Below are 21880 nucleotides of genomic sequence, written 5' to 3'. Positions count from 1 at the left end.
GGGATCCAACAGCTGAGAGAAGTGGCAATATTAGAGGTCCTTTTTGGGAGGGATGGACAGCATGATAATGACCCTGACAAAGTCAGGTGCACTGGGCAGATGTTGTGGAGTCTGGCAAATCTAGGGCCACGTGACTACACCACCTATATTGCAACGATTAATGCCGATAACAGCCGAGAGACGGTGGGTTCTGTCACCACCAGGCTTAGACATTTCGCCAGTATGGTCCATGGCCCACATCAGGCTAAGATTTCTGCTGTGATTAAGGAACTCAAAGAGGAGATGAGGGAAATGAGGGAAGAGATGAGGAAGAACAGTTCCCATATGGCACCAGTGCGGGTCACAAGCCCAAAACTCCAAGCCCCACGTCCCCCAGCTAGAGAGAGAGGGTACACCTCACGAACTGAGCTGTGGTTCTTTCTACGTGACCATGGGGAAGACATGGGAAAGTGGGATAGGAAACCCACTTCTGCCCTGGCAGCACGAGTGCGTCAACTCAGGCAGGGAACCAGTAACCAGAAAGGTTCCACTAAAGTGAAGGTAGCCTCAACCTCCCGTGACCAAACTGGCAGATATTACAGAAAAGAGGATGATCCCCTTGAAGGAACCTCTAGCATGTATGCCCAAGGAGGAGAGGATGACCAGTGCTAGAGAGGCCCTGCCTCTAGCCAGGAAGAGGCACGGGAAAACCGGGTCTTTTGGACGGTGTGGATCCGATGGCCTGGCACATCAGAGCCACAAAAATATGACGCTTTAGTTGATACTGGTGCACAGTGTACCCTAATGCCATCAGGACATGTGGGGGCAGAACCTGTTTCCATTGCTGGGGTGACGGGGGGATCGCAGCAATTGACTCTGTTGGAAGCTGAGGTGAGCCTGACTGGGAAGGAGTGGCAGAAACATCCCATTGTGACTGGCCCCAAGGCCCCGTGTATTCTGGGCATGGACTTCCTTAGAAATGGCTATTACAAAGATCCAAAGGGACTCAGGTGGGCTTTTGGAATAGCTGCTGTGGAGGCAGAGGACATTAAGCAATTGAACACCTTGCCTGGACTATCAGAGAACCCATCTGCAGTAAGACTCCTGAAGGTGGAAGAACAGTGAGCACCAATTGCCACCTCGACGGTGCACCGCCGGCAGTATAGGACAAATCGACATGCTGTGATCCCCATCCACAAGATGATCAGAGAGCTGGAGAGCCAAGGGGTGGTCAGCAAAACCCACTCACCCTTCAACAGCCCCATCTGGCCTGTGCACAAGTATGACAGAGAATGGAGATTGACTGTGGACTATCGTGCATTGAATGAAGTGACTCCACCGCTGAGCGCTGCCGTGCCGGACATGTTGGAGCTCCAGTACAAGCTGGAGTCCAAAGCAGCGAAGTGGTACACCACAATTGATATTGCTAATGCATTTTTCTCCATTCCCCTGTCAGCAGAATGCAGGCCTCAGTTTGCCTTCACCTGGAGGGGAGTGCAGTACACCTGGAACCGACTGCCCCAGGGGTGGAAGCACAGCCCCACCATCTGCCATGGACTGATCCAGGCTGCCCTGGAAAAGGGTGAGGCTCCAGAACATCTGCAGTACATTGATGACATCATTGTGTGGGGGAACACAGCAGTGGAAGTATTTGAGAAAGGAGAAAAGATCATCCAGATTCTGCTACAAGCCGGCTTTGCCATCAAGAAGAACAAAGTCAAAGGACCTGCTCGAGAGATCCAGTTCCTGGGAGTAAAGTGGCAAGACGGACGGCGTCAGATTCCCACTGAGGTCATCAATAAGATCACTGCAATGTCTCCACCCACCAGCAAGAAGGAAACGCAAGCTTTCCTAGGTGCCATAGGTTTTTGGAGGATGCACATTCCTGAGTACAGCCAGATTGTGAGCCCTCTCTACCTGGTTACCCGAAAAAAGAATGATTTCCACTGGGGCCCTGAACAACAACAAGCCTTTGCTCAGATCAAACAGGAGATCGCCCATGCAGTAGCCCTTGGCCCAGTCAGAACAGGACCAGATGTGAAGAACGTGCTCTACTCTGCAGCTGGGAACAATGGCTTGTCCTGGAGCCTTTGGCAGAAAGTGCCTGGTGAGACTCGAGGCCGACCACTGGGATTCTGGAGCCGAAGCTACAGAGGGTCCGAAGCCAACTACACTCCCACAGAGAAGGAAATCTTAGCTGCCTATGAAGGAGTTCAAGCCGCCTCAGAAGTGATTGGCACAGAAGCACAACTCCTCCTGGCACCCCGACTACCAGTGCTGGGGTGGATGTTTAAAGGAAAGGTTCCTGCTACCCACCACGCCACTGACGCTACATGGAGCAAGTGGATCGCCCTCATCACGCAGCGCGCCCGTATTGGAAACCCGAATCGCCCTGGGATTTTAGAGATAATTACAAACTGGCCGGAAGGTGGAAACTTTGGTCTTACTGATGAAGAAGAGCAGGAACAAGTGACACGGGCTGAAGAAGCTCCACCGTACAACCAACTGCCAGCAGAAGAAACACGCTACGCTCTGTTTACTGATGGTTCCTGTCGCATCGTAGGGATGAACCGGAAGTGGAAAGCAGCCGTATGGAGCCCCACACGACAGGTCGCAGAGGCCACTGAAGGAGAAGGTGGATCAAGCCAACTTGCCGAACTCAAAGCTGTTCAACTAGCCCTGGACATTGCTGAAAGAGAGAAGTGGCCAAAGCTCTACCTCTACACTGATTCATGGATGGTAGCCAATGCTCTGTGGGGATGGCTGGAAAGGTGGAAAAAGGCCAACTGGCAACGCAGAGGAAAACCAATCTGGGCTGCTGATGAGTGGAAAGACATCGCCACCAGGGTAGAGAAACTGTCTGTGAGGGTCCGTCATGTAGATGCCCATGTCCCCAAGAGTAGGGCTAATGAAGAGCACCGAAACAATGAGCAGGTGGATCAGGCTGCAAAGATAGAGGTGTCAAAGATAGACTTAGATTGGCAACACAAGGGAGAGTTGTTCCTAGCTCGATGGGCCCATGACGCCTCAGGCCATCAGGGTAGAGATGCCACCTATAAGTGGGCACGAGACCGAGGGGTGGATCTAACCATGGACAGTATTTCTCAGGTTATCCATGACTGTGAGACGTGTGCCACAATCAAGCAGGCCAAGCGGTTAAAGCCGCTATGGTATGGTGGGCGTTGGTCCAAATATAGATATGGGGAAGCCTGGCAGATTGACTACATCACACTGCCCCAAACCCGCCAAGGCAAGCGCTACATGCTCACAATGGTAGAAGCCACCACTGGATGGTTGGAAACCTACCCTGTACCTCATGCTACAGCCCGTAACACCATCCTGGGACTTGAAAAGCAGGTCCTTTGGAGGCATGGTACCCCTGAGAGGATTGAGTCAGACAATGGGACTCATTTCAAGAACAGCCTTATAAACAGCTGGGCTAGGGAACATGGCATTGAGTGGGTGTACCATATCCCCTACCATGCACCTGCTGCTGGAAAAGTTGAACGGTGCAATGGCTTGCTTAAAACCAGCTTGAAGGCACTGTGTGGGGGAACTTTCAAGAACTGGGAAATTAATTTAGCAAAAGCCACATGGTTGGTGAACACCCGAGGTTCCACTAACCGAGCAGGCCCTGCCCAATCTGAGCCCTTTAGAGCGACAGATGGAGATAAGGTTCCAGTGGTACATATGAGAGGTATGCTGGGAAAAACTGTTTGGGTTAATTCTGCCTCCAGCAAAGACAGTCCAATCCGTGGGGTTGTCTTTGCTCAAGGACCGGGTTGCACTTGGTGGGTGATGCAAAAAGATGGAGAGACCCGGTGCATACCCCAAGGGGACCTGGTTTTAGGGTGAACTACCCATGACACTGTGCTTGTATCTGTATCTGCATGTACATATGTATATAGTTAAAGTAGTATGTGTTCGTGTATAATTTAAAGGTTTAATATTTGATGTAACATTTTGGTATGGGAAAAAATTCGGGGTGGATAGTGTTGAGGGTTAGGTGTCTTTTTTTTTTTTTTTTGTTTTGTCCTTCTGGCCTGCCCGGGGAATTTTTACCCATTATGTGCTGGGACAACCTAACTACCGGTACTTAGGGGTGCTCACAACGGACAATGAGTGGCCGGCCGGGCCCAGGGCGGGGAAGGGGGCAGAAAAGGAGGGTGGGGACAGTTTTTGGGCTGGTTCTTTTTCGGTTTTTCGGGGAAGGACGTTGGTGTGCTGGGTCGCGGAGCTGCTGCGGTGGAGAGAAGGGAATTTCGCCTTCACCCAGACGGAGCGGCTGCTTCTTCTCCTCCTCCCCTCTTTGTTGGTGGCCTCGCACCCCCTGTCCTGCCGGGACGTGTGGCAGTGCCAGGCACCGCCGCGGAGCTGCTGATACACCTCATCCACCAGCCCAGGATCTCAGCTCATCCCTGCTGTTCCAGCTGAGTGTTCCTCAGAGCCCTGCAGGAGCACCGGGACTGCCTGCCCGAGGGGTTTGTGAAAACAAAGCCTCTCCTCCATCCCGTCTCAGCCGAGAAAGCTGTCACAGGGTCCCTGTTTCTGTTTTCTTGTTATTGCTGTAGTTATTGTTTGTTTGTTTGCCTGGTTATACTAGTAAAGAACTGTTATTCCTATCCCCAGATCTCTGCCTGAAAGCCCCTTGATTTCAAATTTACAATAATTCGGAGGGAGAGGGTCAACATTCTTTCATCCCAAGGGAGGCTCCTGCTCTCCCTAGCGGACACCTGTCTTCTAGAACTGAGACAGCTTCTTTCAGCTCTGAACTTTCTAACATTAGGATCTTAGTTTTTCCCTTCTCTTGGGTTATTTCTAACAAGTTGTAGATCGTCCTGCTAGACTGTATTACTGAGGTAATCATTCTGATCATAGATGGGATGACGCAGGGAAGAAATAACAGTCCTGCTAGTCCCGCTATACCAATGAATGCCACCTTTTTCCACCAGCCCTTAAAGGACCAGAAACTATCCCACCAATCAGTATTCAGGATCAGCATCCATTCTTGGTTCCCTAAGTAGGAGATTTTTCTGATCTCTTTAGAAATGTTCCAGATTACTTCACTTTTATCATCTATTTCTAGGCAGCATTCAGAGGTGTTGAACTTCCCACAGATTCCCCCCTCATCAGCGAGAAGGTAATCTACTGCCAGTCGGAGTTGGTACACCAGGTACATCAGGTCTGGGAGAGGTGGTCACTTATATGATCAAGGCTGGGGCTGTTTTGTTTGATGTTATTTCAATTACAGCTTGGAGCCTGATTATTCTGTTTAACATGTATATTGGGGTCCTATATCCCCAGGACCCATCCTGGGCCCAGGTCGCTGGCCCATAAGTTCTTATTATTTCTTCCAGGGTCCAGACTGTTCCTTTCCAATTCTGGGTCCCTCCTGTGCTTATTACACTCCTCTTCTTCCTTTTTAGGGGCCTCTGAGCCAGCTTGTTTTGGGAGCAGGAAGAAAGCTGGCTTTATCACCCCAATCGTGCAGCTACCTGACCAGTCTCCTGGTAGATGTGTATAAGCTGCATCCTCACAGATCCAAAAGAAATCATCTGGGGCTTCCCAAAAACCCTCCCTGTCTTCATAGGGGTACTCCCAATGCTTTGATAGGCTTCTAATTCCCCAGAAGGGATTGATCCCTTTTTCTGCACATTCATAAAGGTTATATCCTTTGTGATGAATGCACCCTTTTTCCCTCTTCTCTAAGGATCAATATCTTAGGCTGGGCTCCTGGGGGAACCCATTTAGTTCCTAGATTCTTCGTTATATCTTTTGCATGCCATCCGCCCCACCAGGGTTCTATATCTTTTTCCAGTTTGTAGAATACAGTCTTCCCCAATTACCTTAGCCTTTAACTCCCATTTTTCTCTTCTCCTATACCCTGGTGTGCTTTGGCCTTCCCCAGTTCATTTTATGCTTAGAATTTCTCAAGATTTCAAGCTAATTCCCTCCCAGGGCCAAATATCAGACATTTTAGTACTCCCACATACCCAACAATCAGTTATATTTAATTCCTTGCTGATCTTTTCAGCTGAATCAATGAACAAGTTCTTCCCACTCAAATTTTCCTATTCTTCATTTCCCACGCTCATGTCCACTCTTTTCTCCTTTACCACATCAGGTTCACCTTTTACTGGTTCGTTCTTTTCAAAGCACAGCCAAGTATCCCTCATGGGACAGTCTCCCAAAAGACGTTCTCTAAAAGTGGCCGTATTTCTGGTAATCCAATATGTTTTTCCGTTTTCTTGGCATTCTTCTAATTGTGATTTGTTATAACAAGAAGGACTCAAATTTGTGTGGACCCTTACCAGGGACCCTAGATTTTCCCCATCATACAAGGGATAATAACATTTCATGCAAGAGTCTGTCCCCATGGCATTGGTGAGGTGCATTGCTATCACCAGACCTACCATGAGCCTTGTGATGATCCTTTTAGGCTCCCTCCTGTCCGTGACTCCCAAGAGTCCAGCAGGAACCATGTTTGATCTCCCCTGGTCTTGCCTCTTGGGGTTTTCCTCACACTCTTTTGGGGGTCTGAGTCCAAGGCTTACAGCTTTATTCTTTTTTTGTCCTTCTCCTTTTTACTGTTGTCGGTTTTGGTCTTGGGAAAAGCTGCCCAGAGAGGGATATAGTCTTGGCTAGGAAATTGGAGCCTTATTCAGGGGGGAGGGGTTCTTTTAATTTTTCAAATAATAATAATAATAATAGTTACAAGTTAACCAAAACTGGAAAACACTTTAACATTAGTTCACAAACTTTAAAGAAACACTTAACCACAAATGTTGCAGCCAAGAGATCACTTAACAACAACTGTTGTAATTCCAGTTCCTGGTTGGGGACTTTAGTCTCTGGGTTTCCTTCTTAAGGTTATTTTCAAGTCCTTGGTGTTGGGGACAACAGTCCAGTTAGAGGGATCTTTTTCAGAGTTTACTTCCCCATCTGGTGGTGCCACTGGTCCTTTAACTCAAGTCACGTGTGTCCACCCTTTTTCCCGGGTTCTCACAGCCGTATGTGTGGTGAGTTGAAATTGGTAGGGTCCTTCAAACTTTGGAGTGAGAGGAGAGTTAGCCCAAGATTTTACTAATACCCAATCCCCAGGGTTGATATGGTGTGTGTCTACCTCAAAGGGAGGAGTCTGGGGGAGATACCCTTTTTTCCTGAGGTTTTCTAAAGTTTTAACAACAGTTTCCAAATACCTCCTTGAGGTTTCTTCCCCTTCAGTATACTGGGCAGTGCTGTAAGGAGTAATTAGGAAGGGGAGTCCAAATAACATTTCATAGGGGGATACCCCGAAGTCTGCTCGAGGTGGGGTTCTTATTTGCAACAAAGCCAAAGGGAAACATTTTATCCAATCTAATTTAGTCTCCATAGTCAGCTTAGTTAAGGTCGTTTTTATGGTCTTATTCATCCGTTCTACCCGACCGGAGCTCTGGGGATGCCATGGGGTGTGTAACCTCCACTTTATCCCCAGGGCTTCAGTGGTTTCCTGGAGGACACGGGCAGTGAAATGGGGGCCTTGGTCCGAGTCTATGTTATTGATTAACCCATACCTGGGGACAATATGTTCCAAAAGTATTTTGACTACTACTCTCGCTCTTTCATTCCAAGTGGGAAAAGCCTCTGGCCAATGGGTCAGGTTATCTACGATCACTAGCAGGTGTTTGTATCCCTGTCCTAGAGGCATTTCTGTGAAATCAATTTGCACATTTTGGAAGGGTCTCTCCGCTAGTTCCCTCCCCCCTGGTACGGGTTTCGTCATCACTCGTTGGTTTACCCTTTGACACGTTACACAGCCCTGAGTGATGGCCTTTGCTATATCATAAACCCCTATGCAGATGTTCTCCCTCAAGAAATGGTCACATAGACCCTGCGTCCCCCAATGTGTCAATTTGTGTATTTCATCCAATACCCTGCTGTTGCAGTCCACAACTCCAGGATCTCGTCCAGAGAAGCAGCAGGATTCTGGGGACCAGCATCAAACACCAACCGAGACGGGCTCCCAGTTCACGAAACCATTTATTCAGCATGGGAACAAAGTCAGGTCCAGAACAGAGAGCTCTGAACAGAGGCACAGCAGAGGTTTTTGAGGGACAGAACCCCCGAGGGTTTCCACCTTTGAGGGTGGAGTTCAGGGTCAGGGACCAGTAGAAGCACAGCAAGGGAGAACCCTGCAGGGACTCAAACCCAATCAGAACTCCTGGGCCGCCCTTCACAAGGGGTTTGGGGTGGGACAATGTTAACTCTTTGTCTCCCTGAAGCTGCTACCACACCACAATAATATTTTTTCCTCTGATCTATCATGCTGAGCACCATGCAAGGCTGTAGAGAGGTCAAGAGAACCTCTGTTTTTAAAACTCTGCCCTGCAGCTATTCCTTACGGTGCTGTCAGCAGGGAAGACATTTTGTCTTCTAAAAGCTTACCTCTGATAGTTTTTCCATCTGAAAACTATCTGGGCCAGGGGCAGCACCCAGGGACCTGCCCTGCCTGGGGGAACTTATAACTGGATCTTATAACTAAGTTTCAGAAACAAGGGCACACACTCTGTATTCCAGACTCCAACATTTTATTCTTATTCTTAATTTTCCATGTTTTAAGTACGTCTTCATCTACTTCAGCTTCTACCTCTTCTTCCTAATATTCCTGTTCTTATTCTTTATCATTTTTTTGTTTCTGGAGGGTCTTATGCAGGTTTTAGTGGTGGGGGGGGGTGTTGGGGTTTTTTTCTTTCCTACTACTACTTCCTAAACACAACTTTCTTTTCTTTTGTTAGAACTGTGTGTGTTGCAGTCCAGCAGGCTGCCGTCGTGTCCTGGGAGCAACACCTCCTGTCTGTGTCCATTCCTCATGGCCAAAGTGCCCCAGGATCAGCATGGAGTCCTTTCCGGAGGAGAGGAAATGGCCTTGGAGTCCAGCAGGGAGGAGCTGGAGCCAGTGTCCCTGCAAAGGGCCAAGAGCCGTGTGGCTGTGGCCCTCGGGGACCCGGTGCAGGGGTGCCGCTGGCGGTGCCAGGCTGCCGCTGGGAGCCGATGACTTTCCAGGTGCCTTCCCGGCCGGACGATGGGCCGGGATGCGGCACTGAGCCCCGGCAGTGAGGGTCCCCCTTTGGGTGCCGCTTTGGGCTGCCGTGTGCCCTCAGGGAGCCGCCCCGGGGGTGCTGCAGAGCGGCCGGGGCCGACTCGGCCCGCAGGGCCAGCGCAGGCCGGGGCAGCCCGTGCGGCTCCCTCGGGGCGCCGGGCAGGCCGCGGGGCAGCCACCATCTGCAGCCCGGCGCTGCTGGCAGCGGGTGCTGATCCTGTGGCTGTGCCGCCAGGCAGGGGCAGCGGAACAGCTCCTGCAGCCCCCGCAGTGCCCGCAGCCCCTGCAGTGCCCGCCTCAAGAGCGAGCGGCCTTTCCTGTGGGGAAGCGGCTGCCCAGGAGAAGAGACATCTTCCACTGTGACTTGGGCTGCCAGAGGGCCAGGCCCAGCACAGATTTGCTCTTGCGGGCACAGATCGGGCTCCTGGCACTCCACCCCAGCTTCTCGAGGGACAGGCAGCAGGATTCCCCCTTGGGCTAAATCTGCCAGTCTCTGCTGCCTGGCCTTTTCTCCTTCCTCGTGCAGCTCCAGGACGCTCACCTCATCCCAGTCATCGTCCTCCCGCTGCCAGGCCTTGAGCTGGCTGCACAGGATGTCGCAGTATTCCCTGCTGTCCTGAGCCAGCTCTCCATCACTGTCATCATCCCAGCTGGACCTGGAGGATTTTCTCTTTGCTTTGCCTCCAGTCACCTCCTGGCCATCCTGGCACAGCTCTTGCTTGCGGCAAGCTTCCCAGTCCAAGAGTGCCCGGCGGCTCGTGCCTTCTCCTGGGGACAGCCACTGCTCAGGAAATTCTTCCCAATCTGGGAATTCCTGACAGTGATCGCTGTCCGCCTGCCACGGCTCCTGCTCCCTGCACTCGTCCCACTCGGAGACAACTGGGGAGGGCTCTTGCTCCCTGCCCTCATCCCAGTCCCGGAAATGCCAGTAGCTCCCCCATACTTGGACCAGCTCTTGCTCAAGGCCTTCATCCCACTCAGAGAGCTCCTGGCAGCTCTGGGCTTCTCCTGGGGACAGCTGTGGCTCAGTGCAGGCTTCCCCGGGAGTCCCTTGCTGGAACTTGTTCATTTCTCCTCGGCAGAGCTCTGGCTCTTCCTCAGCGCAGGACTCCACGGCTCCTCTCCTCCCTCTGCTTGCCCTCTCAGCCTCCTCCTGCTGCTCCCTCAAGGCCTGGGCTCTCTGTGAGCCGGGCCAGGGCCTGGGGGGCTGGGACTTGGGCTTCGCCTTCTCCTCCTCCGTGCCTGCAGTCCTCTGGCGCACACAGGTACCTGGACACAGCCACTGTCCTGGGACTGACCCAGGCCCCACAAGCCCTTTATATACCCCCCAGCCGGGGCGGGGCTCTGCCATGTCACAATGGACTTTGGGCACCGCAAGGTCCCGCGTCACCACGGCCCTGACGCACCGTGCCTGTGTCACAAAGGCCACCCCGGCACCCCGTGCCTGTGTCACAAAGGGCACCCCGGCACCCCGTGCCTGTGTCACAAAGGCCACCCCGGCACCCTGTGCCTGTGTCACAAAGGCCACCCCAGCACCCCTTCAACAGCCCAAGGCACCAGGAGCGGCCTGGAGCAGCCCAGGCCTTGGGGGATTGCAGCCCCTTCTTCTGAGCCGCTCCTTCAAATGATCAGGAGTGGCTGGGGCCAAGTGAAGGTGCAAAAGGAGACCGTGTGTGTCTTCGTTTGAAAGACAGGGGCCTGCTAAGGGAGGCAGGAGGCTCCTTTGCAATGGAAAATGTAAACCCCCTCCCTCCCAATTATTATCCCTTTGAAAGGCACTCTCTGGCAAAGATAGGAGGACAGGAAGAACAGTTTGTGCTGCTTTTGCATGAATTGCTATTTGGTGAGCAGGGAAGAAGCCCCCCATGGAAATGATTTTACTGAGAGGAGCTGCTAAGCGAGAGCTGCCCCTGTGCCAAGCAAAATCCAAGAGCTGGCTAGCTGTGGGAACTGAATACCTATTAAAGCATTTAAAAAGCTGCATCCACCTCTGTGAGACTGACATTTTGCAGACAGGCAAGCCCGGGAAATCTCTCTCTTGCTTCCACCTTTGAGGAGGTACCCGGCTGCCGGTCGGGCCGGGCCCCGCTGCACTGCGGCCCTTGCAGTCGTGCTGACAGTGGCCACAACAATCCTTAAAGCTTCAGGGTCCCCTGACACCCGGGCAACCGAGGAGGAAATTAAAGGAGCGGGTTCACTGGAGTCCCCAAAACCAACTGGAATGGGAAAATCAAGTAGGGATGAGGCCCATAAAGCCTGCGCAGCACAGGAGCAAAGTGCAAAGACCAGGCCTTGGGGCAGACACAACAATATCTAGGGGAGGTGTGAGGGCACAGTCTGAGGGCATGGGTCCAGACACAGACTGGGGTTAGAAAGATGCAAAATACTGCGACGAATTGCAACCAATTGGGGGAGAGACATGGGAAGATTCTAGAAACATAATTTTCAGTGGGGTGACTTGATGAACGTATGAATTGCCATCAAGCCTTTGGCAAGTGCTTCCCAAGGCTTGAACTCAAAGCCTGCTGCTTCAGGGCTGAAGTCTTTCTGGCCCTGTGTCCCAGAAGGGCTGAATCGCACAGGCTCGGCCTGGCGGGGTCGGGCTGGCCCCAGCAGTGACCGGGTGGGGACGGGAGGCTGCGGGACCCCGGCTGAGGCTGGGCCGGACCACGGCTGCTCACACCTTGCTGAGCCTAAGCCGTGCCCCGCTGCCGGCCCCCGCTGAGCTGGAGTCCGCTGGGCTCCGGGAGGAGCTCCGGGTGGGTCCAGGCCCCCTCGGCCACGGCCTGTGCAGCACACGGTAATTGAAAGAAATTGGCCAGGAGTTTCTTTGTTCTAGTGTGGCACAGCGACCATGGGAGTTGCCTGGTTCTGTGGCATACCTTTCTAATGGGTTGCTTTTGTTAGTTGGATTTAGCCCCCATGGGAGCAGCTCTGTTACAAGGTAGCAGGGAAGTAAGGGGAAAGGGTACAGGAATGTCTCATAAGAACCTTTAAAACACTTCAGAAACTGGTAAGTAATTAACATTACTAATAACCATCAGAGTAAACAAGGGGTACAAGGTTTACAAATGGGATAAGAACATTAACTGTACCTAACTAAACACCATATTTTATCCTGGGTGGATTTCTTGAGAGATTTTATTCATGACATGTGCCTGCAAGGATGCAGCACCTCTCTGAGCTGGGGGAGAGGCCAAGGCTGCACAGGGGGGATGTTGTTGGCAGCTCCATGAGGACGCTCTGGGACGCTGCCCTGGGGTGTCCAGCGCAGTGGGGATGGATCAGCCCCTGCTCTGCTGCTCCTTCCCGTCTCCCCCAGGGACCTTGCAGAGCCCCAGCCATGCTGTTTGCCCCCAGCCTGCCCACGGCCAGCCTGGGGCTGCTCACGGGGGTTTTCTGTGCTGAGCTTTGGCCTGGCCGTGTTCTTGAGAGAGCCTGGGCAAGGAGCCTGGAGCCCCCAGGCCCTGCCCTGAGGCGTCAGCGCTGCCCCAGCAGTGCCCATGGCCTGTCCCTGCTGCAGCCCCGGCACTGCCACCCCAGGGCTGTGCCCGGCCCCGAGAGCACTCAGGCCCTGCAGCAACACCAGGGCCAGGAGGGCAGCGGGGCAGTGGCACGGGAGCAGCACTGGCAACACCAAGTGCTGCTGCTCCTGGCCACAGCTGCTGTGCCAGCACTGATCTGCCCCCAGCTCTGCACACAGACACTGCTGCTGCAGCTCCAGAGAGGGGAACAAAAGAGGGTTCTTGGGAGAAAACTTTGCTGGGAGATCCTTTAGTTCATTTAAAGCCACCAAGAGCACAGGCCCTCATTGACACAGTCTTTGGCCACAGGGAAGATGGAGAGAAACAAAATGAGAAATGGCACAAACAATGACATTTCATTGTGGACAGGATTAAAAAAGGAAAACACAGAAAACCTCCAAAATTAAACCAACAGGAAGTATCAAAGGTGATTTTTATTATAAGTGATTTGCAGAAATGTTCCAGGAGTTTAATGTTTCTGAAACCATTCAGTCATCAGTGTCCACACTGCAGCCTTGAGCTCCTGGTTCCTCAGGCTGTAGATGAGGGGGTTCAGGGCTGGAGGCACCACCGAGTACAAAACTGACACTGCCAGATCCAGGGATGGGGAGGAGATGGAGGGTGGCTTCAGGTAGGCAAATGTGCCAGTGCTGAGGAACAGAGAGACCACAGCCAGGTGAGGGAGGCAGGTGGAAAAGGCTTTGTGCCGTCCCTGCTCAGAGGGGATCCTCAGCACAGCCCTGAAGATCTGCACATAGGAGAAAACAATGAACACAAAACAACCAAGTGCTAAACAGGCACTGAATGCAATGAGCCCAAGTTCTCTAGTGTAGGAATTGGAGCAGGAGAGCTTGAGGATCTGAGGGATTTCACAGAAGAACTGGCCCAAGGCATTGTCGTGGCAGAGGGGCAGGGAAAATGTATTGGCTGTGTGCATGAGAGCAGTGAGAAAGCCACTGGCCCAGGCAGCTGCTGCCATGTGGGCACAAGCTCTGCTGCCCAGGAGGGTCCCGTAGTGCAGGGGTTTGCAGATGGACACGTAGCAGTCGTAGCACATGATGGTCAGGAGGAAATACTCTGCTGAGATGAAGAACACAAAACAAAAGACCTGTGCAACACATCCTGTGTAGGAGATGTCTCTGGTGTCCCAGAGGGAATTGTGCATGGCTTTGGGCACAGTGGTGCAGATGGAGCCCAGGTCAGTGAGGGCCAGGTTGAGCAGGAAGAAGAACATGGGGCTGTGCAGGTGGTGGCTGCAGGCTACGGCGCTGATGATGAGGCCGTTGCCCAGGAGGGCAGCCAGGGAGATGCCCAGGAAGAGGCAGAAGTGCAGGAGCTGCAGCTGCCGCGTGTCTGCCAATGCCAGCAGGAGGAAGTGGCTCATGGAGCTGCTGTTGGACATCTGCTGTGGCTGCACATGGGGACCTGTTCATGAAGAAAAAGAGCAGTGACAAATTAGGAGAGACTGGGACTCACCCACCCTTGTTCCTGCTCTGGGAAAACTTCACCCAGGTCCCTGCCTGAGCTCCAGCTGTGCTGTCTGAGTGTGCCACGAGCAGCCAGGCCTGTGCCTGGGGGCTCTCCAGGAGCCATCCCTGCCCTGCTGCTCTGGGTTTGTGGCCATGCAGGAGAGGGAAAAGGCTGGAAATTCAGGATTTGTCAGGGGAATCCCTTCTAATGCAGAAGGGCTTGTTGCCATCTGCACACACACTTCTAAAGTATAGCAGGAGTTGGTTTTACAAATTGTTTTCCTACCCACAAACCATTCCTGCTTCTCTGAGGTCAGAAATCCCCAGCATTTCTGCTGCACTCAGAATTTCCCACTGAGAGATGTGAGAGGCAAAGGATTCCCTGTGGCTTAGGGAAGGTGAGGGGCTAGATGGGCTTGTTCCCAACTGCCCTGGGTTTGCACCTTTGGCTGGAATCAGCACAGTCACACTCCTGTGTCACCCTGGCATAAACCAGACCCTGCCCAGAGCAGAGGGATCCCTGAATGTCTCACCCTCTCTAAAGGTCTCTGGGCAAGGGCTCAGCACCCCCCTCTGCCAAGGACACTCACGGCTCCCTTGGTAGAGCCAACAGCATTTCCTCAGCTGTGGCATCTCTGCCCTTCCCCGTGGGGCATTCAGGGAACTCTGAGAGGCTCTGGCACAGATTTGCAGCCAGGAGGGCAGCTCAGAGCTTGGAAGGACACAGCAAGGAGATCCCCAGGTGTGCCCATGATGGGATCTCAGGGAGGGGGCTCAGCTCATTCCCCTTTGCCATGGACTGCTTTGCCCACAGCCCCACAGGTCACAGGGAAGCTGGGACACCCCATTCCCATGGACACACCTGCCTGGCAGCAATCCCAAGGGCAGGGCCTGACTCAGCTGCTGCAGATGCCAGAGCCTCCCTGAGAGCCCCAGATACCAATGACAATATCAGAGCAGTGCATTTAGGCTGTTTAGGAGGCTCCCAGCAGAGAGACTGAGCACCCAAACTTACAATTCTGGCAACTCTGTAAATGTTCCAACATTACTTTGCTGATCCTGGTGTGTCCCTTTCAACTCAGAATGTTCTGTGATTCTGGGATTACAATTCCTCTTCTGCTTCTCTCATCCCTCTGTTGTCTATAATCAAAAGAGAAAAATAACCTTCTGCAACAGTGTTCGAACAGTAAAGTAAAAAACGCCTTCATTGGAAGCTTCCAGGTGTCCCATTGGAGATGTGGCACACCTGGCCCCTTATTTCAACAATTTATTAAGGTTGATTAATTAGGATATTTAACAGAAACATTCCAATAGGAGATTCAGCTGCCCCAGTTACACACCCCTGAGTCAACCCATTGGAGTAGGTCCAAGGGTTTCTTTGCCCCACTTTCTGTTATGACTGTTCATATTCTGGTTAAAAAACAAAATGTTCTTCTTGTAGCTCCTCTCCCTGATGATAAGACAATACAGTATTTCAGAAATCTATTTAGAAGATGAGATTATAGTTCTAAAATCTAAGAGAAAGGTTAGGAAACATACCAGAATTAATTAAAGATAATAGTTATATAAGTATATAATAGTAGTTTAATAGAGTTAATTAAGGATTATCATTTTATAACTATATAATAATAGTTTACAGATCTAAAAATATATTAAACATATATAAAAAGCAAAAATCTTTTTGTCATCATCCCAGCTTTCCCACCCTGCTTAAAGCAAGACATTGAAAACAGTCTCAGGTAAGCTCCTGATCTTTACAGCAATTCCAGTCTCACCCTCTTTTGGGAAGTGTCCTCTGGAGCTGTGCCCAGGCTGGACTGGAGCTGGGAGCAGCCCTGCCCCACACAGCCCCTCTCAGCAGCAGCCCCTGCCCTGCTCAGGGCGGCTCCTTCCCCCCACAGCTTCTCCCCAGCGCTGGGAGCAGCTCCCCGGGCCGGCTGAGAGCTGTCCCTGGCAGGCAGCAGAGTCCCTGCCCCAGCACAGCGCCCTGGGCTGCAGGACCCTGCTCTGCAGGACAGCCCTGGGCACCCCTGGCTGCTCTGCACAAGGGACAGGCAGAGAATGTACTCACAGAGTCTGTAGGCACTGGCATGTTCCAGCTTTAGGAGATGCCTCCAGGAGCTGCAGCTGCATTGTCCTGCAGCCAGAGGCTTCCTGTGTCAAGGGCTGGCAGGGATTCTGCCCCAGGCACTTCCCAGCACCTTCCCAGCCCTGACTGATTGAAGCTCTCTGTGCCTCTGGGCTGTGCCCAGGGTGGCTGCAGGCAGTGCCCCAGCCCTGCTGGGCTGGCAGAAGAGCTGCTCAGCAAGAGAAATGTGCTTTTGAAGCTCTTCTTGGTTTCCAGGAGCTGCCTCTGTGCCAGGAGCGTGGCCCAGCTCAGCAGCACAGACACAGCAGCAGGACTTTAATGAGCCTCTTGGGGCTTTGTGCTGAGGCCCTGAACATCAGTCCCTGACAGGGAGGGGAAGAAACCTCTCAAGAACTCCAAGTCAGAATCCAACTCCAAAGTTTCTTTCACTTTTAATGGGTCCCACTGAGGGATGTGACTGAGAAAGTGTCCCCAGGCCCCAGGCAGAGCAGAGAACTGGAGGCACTGATGACAGCTGGGGACAAAGAGAAGCCAAGGCTTGGTGCCCTGGGCCACAGCAGCCAAAGCTGTGCCAGCAAGGGCTGTGAGGAGACACCTTGTCCTGAGGCCCTGGGGCCTCCTGGCACAGCCCCAGCAAGGCTGGCCACTGTCACCCCCTTGGCCTGCCCTCAGCATCCCCCCTAGCCCACATGCCAGTGGCCTCAGGGATCTGCTGGAAGGAGTCCCTGGGGAGCCTTGCTCAGGAATGGCCCTGGGGGGCTCCTTCATGCTCCCAGGGACTGCAGCTTTTTCAAAGGACTTTGGCTTTTGCTTTGGAGTCTCTGAGAGCTTTGTGCAATCCTGGCCTCCAATTATCTGCTGTAATTAGTCCCTTGAGAGCCTTTGTCAGTAACAACACTCAGTGGGGCTCATTAATGCTTCAAGATACTTCAATTATTTTAAGATCCTTGCTATCTCCTTTTGATACAGACTCTAAGAGAAGTTTGTGCAATCCTGGCCCCAATTATCTGCTTTAAGGAGTCCCTTGGGAGCTTTGCATTGACACTCAGTGGGGCTCATCAATACTTTGAGATACTCAGGGCTTTTCCAGCTACTTTGGATTTTCCTTCCCACACTGAGTCTCTGGGAGGTTTTTGTGCAATCCTGGCCTCCAGTTCTCTCCTCCAAGGAGTCCATGAGGAGCCTGTGTTGGGGATGGACCTCAGTGGCACCCATTAATGCCTGGAGAAACTTTGGGTTTTTCCTCTGACTTGGACTCTTGGAAAGGTTTGTGCAATCTCCTCTCAGGCCCTGAGGTTCAAGGGCTCAGCTCCAAATGCACCACAGGGCTCATTAGGATCAAGCAAATCCTAACAAACCATGGCTGTGCCTTGATTTCCCTCTGGTCTGGTGCAGTTCTTAGGAAAGTTTCCTACAATAGTTCTGGAGAAATAGTTCAAAGAGCTTCTAGGAAATATGTATTCCTATTTTAGAAGGTGTCCTTTTTTTTACTGTACTCTTTAGAGCAGAGGTGATTGCAGCATTCAGTGATGGATATTGATCCAGGGTCTCTCCTAAGGAGGTCTGGCCAGGTCAGAGAAGCTGTGCCTTGAGGTCTGACCCAGTGGGGACAACCTTGCTCCACATTCCCCAGCCCCATCCTGTCTCTCCTCACTCCCCTGGGACCTGCTTTGCTCACAGAACTGGCTGCACTCAGGCAAAGAGGGGTTTTCCTTCTTTGATTTTAGCAATCTAAAACTGCTGAGTTTCCCCATGGAAAACAGACACCCTCCTCAAGTGTGTGCCAAGCCCAAGGTGCCACCAAGGAGGTTCCCCTTCCCCAAAGCAGAGCCACACAAGGAATGTTTCAGACACACGGGGAGTTCTACAATAAACACAACCCCAGAGGTGGCTGAAGGCAGAATTAGAGCAGCTGCTGAAGGACAGAGAAGCTTTGAACTCCTTGCAGCTGAAAGCAGCAAGTGGGTTGTTGGGAGGTGTGTGAGTGAGGCAAGAGTGAGGGAAGGGAAATGCAGAGAGCCCTGGAAGTGTTTCTGTGCAGACAGGCTGCTGCATGAGCAGCGTTGGACTTCTCTGGACTTCTCCCCAGTGACCTCTCAGAGCCCCCTGAGATGTCACACAGCCACCAGGGATGTCACATCCCACTCAGTGGTGTCACACAACCTGCCCAAGGATGTCACACCACCATTCTGTGAAGTCACAGCTCTTCCCATATGCCACAAAATCACCTCGTGATTTCACACAGCGTTCTGTGATGTCACACAGCCACATTTGATGTCATAGTTCACTCTGTGATGTCACAGTCAGCACTGTGATGTCATACAACCTGTCCTGAGATGTCACATGGCTTTTCTATGATGTCACTGCCCACTCTAGGATTTCATATCACCACCATGTGACTTGACAGCCTGTTCTGTGATGTCTCACAACCAACCAGTGATATCACAATCCACCCTGTGGTGGATCTGTCATGTCACAACCTGCTCTGTGATGTCAGAATCCTTTCTGTAATGATGTACATTCGACCTCTGATGTCATAGTCATGTCTCTGATGTCACAACACACTAAGTAACATCACCCAGCCCACTCTGTGATGTCATACAGCCACACTGTGACATCACACACCTCTTTCTGATGTCACAGAATCCCCTCTATGATGCTGCAGCTGCTCAGTGACCTCACACAACAAACTCTGGGATGTTCCAGCCCTAGCTGTGACCTCACACAACCCACTCGGAGCTGTCACACAGCCCCTTTCTGACATCACAGCTGCTCTGGGGCTCCAGGACACAGCCACAGAGGTGCTGCTGGGACACAGCCCCCTCTGGCACATCCCACAGCCCCTGCCAGTGCTGAGCCCCTGGCAGCTCTGTCTGGGCCTGCTCTCTGTGTCCCTGAGCTGCCCTGGCAGGGCCCCAGCCCTGCTGGGCTGTGCTCAGGAGCTGCTCCTGGCCAGAGCTGTCTCTCTGAAGCGCTGCCCTTGCCAGGAGCTGCCTCTGGGCCAGGAGCCCGGCCCAGCTCAGCAGCACAGACACAGCACCAGCACTTTCATCACCCTCTCGGGCCTTTGGGGCTCTTGGCATCACACTCAGTCCCTCAGAGTGTGCTCCAGAAACTCCTCAAGAGCTCCAAGTCAGATGGAAACACTGAAGTTTCTTGTAGTTGAAATGAGAGACACGAGTGAGAAAGCGTCCCCAGGTTCCAGGCAGAGCAGAAGACTGGAGGCCCTGATGGCAGCTGGGGACAAGCAAGGGAAAGGTGTCTGTGGTGCTGAGCAAAGCTGGATGTGTTTCAGGAATGGCAAGGGCCAAGGGCTGAGCCCCAGCCCCTGGCAAGGCAGATGCTGTCCCTCCCTCATTGCTCAGGGCTCTTCCCGGGCCACTGGCATGTGGGGATGTGCAATGCCAAGGGCAGCACCATGGGGCGGCCCCTGCCAGGCTGCTGAGCAGGGACAAGGAGGCAATGAGGCCCCAGGGCTGCCAGGGTCACTTGTCCCCTGCTGGCCTCAGGCCCAGGGCCAGCAGCCATGGCCAAAGGGCTGCACAAGTTGCCTCTGGCAGGGCCTTGCAGCTGCACAGCCCATCCCTGTGCCCTCTCCTGAGGGCCAGCCAGGCTGCTGCAGTGGCACTGACCTCACAGCCATCACCATTGCAGCCATGTTCCCTGGGCCTGGCTCTCCCCTTTCCTCTGCCCCTGCCTTGTCTCTGCTGCCATGAAGAGTTTGTTCATTATTATCTTGTCCCCAGGGTGCTGGGGCAAATTGCTTCCCAGTCAGGCTCCTGGAGCAGCAGTGGCTTTTCAGAGCCCAGCCAGAAATGAGCCCTGAAGCAGCAGCTCTGCAGTGCTGGCCACCAGGCCGGGGTGCCAAGGGAGCCTTCTGGCCATGGCCTGGAAGCAGCTGCTGCTGCCAAGGTGCCTTTGGTGCCTCAGGCTGTCCCTGGCACAGCTCCCAGCACGGCACTCTGCACTTGTGCCCGAGCCCTTCCCTGGGTTGGGGCTGGCCTGGGGCTTTTCCTGCAGCGGGATCTGCCCTGGCCATGGCACAGGAAAGGCAGTTCCTGCTGGAGCAGGAGGCTGTGCCTGGAATGAGCTCAAACACCAGCAAGGCTCTGTTTACTTCAAAACTGCTTCCTAGTGCACTAAATTCTAATAATTGTTATAGCTCCTGTACTGTGGAGTAAATAACACTTTTTCTTTAATTACTCTGTGGTGTAAATAAATCTGTCTAATCATATTCAGAATCAGTCACAGTTGTATTTGTATAAATATATCTGATATTTCATTGTTAATCCTGTGGGACAAATTGCATTACAGTTCAGTTCCAACTGTCCAATATTTACACATAAACTTTTGACAAACTCTGGGGCTGGGATTGAATCCAGCTGCTTTCAGTCTCCTCTCTTAGAAAGAATTTGAAAGTCTAGGTGACCTGAAGGGGTTTGAGGATCCCTGGTGCCTTTTGGGTGTCATTTCTCCACCTCATGACTCAGCAGGGGTTTCTCCAATAAAGAAATAAAGCTTTTGCCTGAAGCTCCCACTCTGCCCGTGACAGGAAGCCCTGGGAGTGTCTGTGACATCCCGGCTCTTTGGCAGCCTGGGGACTCCTGGGATGTCACCGTGGAGCCACCGGGAGTGCCTGTGACAGAGTGGTGCCTTAGCAGCCCAGGGTCCCCTGGGATGTCACTATGGAATTGCTGTGACTCTGTGTGACCACACAACTCTTCAGCATCCCCAGAAACTCCTGGGAGGTCTCAGTGGAGCCCCTGCCTGTTCCTGTAACATCCCAGCTCTTGAACAGCCTGAAGACTCTTGGAATGTCTCAATGGAGACCCTCTGAGGGCCTGTAACAAATCAGATAGGCAACCATCACCAGGACCTGTTGATATGGTCTGTTTCCATGGCAACCAACATAGCCCCTGTTGCTATGGTCAGTCCCTTGGCAGCTCCATGGAGACCCCATGCCAGGGGTGGTTGCCATGGACACCAGCTCAGGCCTGGAGCCAGAGTCCATTGCCATGGCAACCATTTGCAGTCCCATCCCCAGGCTCATGGGATCCCAGAGCCACAGAATTGGCTGAGTTGGGAGGGAGCCATGGGGATCCTCCAGTCCAACTGCTGGCCCTGCACAGGACACCCCAACAATCCCAGCCTGAGCCTGGCAGCGCTGGCCAAACGCTGCTGGAGCTCAGCCAGCCCTGGAGCTGGGAGCCTTCCCTGGGGAGCCTGTTCAGTGCCCCAGCAGCCTCGCGGGAAAAACCTTTCCCTCACATCCAGCCTAAACCTGCCCGCCTCAGCTCCAGCCGCTCCCTCCACTCCTGGCCCTGGGCACCAGAGGGAAGAGGTTCCCGCAGCCCCCAGCCAGGGACCCGCTCCCAAGGCTGCTGCCATGGCAACCAGGCCTGGCACCAGCTGGGATGCTCGGTTTCCATGGGCTGGGCTTCAGGAATGGCATTCCCCAATTTCCTGCTTCAGCTAAAACCGCGCTGCCGCTCGCTTCCCTCCCACCTCCCATGGAAAGCACAAAAGGCAAAGATCCCGGGCTGGGATAAGAACAATTTATTTGGAACAGCAACGGGATAAGGAACAAATGGGAACAGAAACAATGTGGATAACAGAAGGGATAAGACAAACTATTCATAGGGAAAACTAAAATGCGACTGACTGGCTCTTCCTGGCCACGTATTTCCTCCTGCCAAGAAAGGACACTCTTCTCCTCTGGTGAGGGAGAGGGAGTCCTTTT

General features: G+C 52.8%; 2 protein-coding genes across 2 annotated transcripts in view; one reads left to right on the top strand and one right to left on the bottom strand.

Moving 5' to 3' along the window:
• LOC147646520 (uncharacterized) overlaps nucleotides 1–21880 on the top strand; it is a 319904-nt gene that overhangs the window by 156211 nt on the left and 141813 nt on the right. The gene's annotated exons all lie outside the window — the stretch shown is intronic.
• Nucleotides 11777–20368, bottom strand: LOC147646526 (olfactory receptor 14J1-like). Its single transcript, XM_086873362.1, has one exon. It carries the CDS (start codon nucleotides 13982–13984, stop codon nucleotides 13052–13054), a length of 933 nt encoding a protein of 310 aa, XP_086729488.1. The 5' UTR covers nucleotides 13985–20368; the 3' UTR covers nucleotides 11777–13051.

Source organism: Cyanistes caeruleus, unplaced genomic scaffold, assembly GCF_971803275.1.
Source record: "Cyanistes caeruleus unplaced genomic scaffold, bCyaCae1.hap1.1 HAP1_SCAFFOLD_94, whole genome shotgun sequence".
Taxonomy (NCBI): domain Eukaryota; kingdom Metazoa; phylum Chordata; class Aves; order Passeriformes; family Paridae; genus Cyanistes; species Cyanistes caeruleus.
The sequence above is the reverse complement of the archived record's forward strand: the minus strand, read 5'-3'. Positions and strand labels throughout refer to the sequence as shown.

Coding starts and splice junctions, on each gene's coding strand:
- LOC147646526 (XM_086873362.1), bottom strand. CDS start 13,984: ATGTCCAACAGCAGCTCCATGAGCCACTTCCTCCTGCTGGCATTGGCA.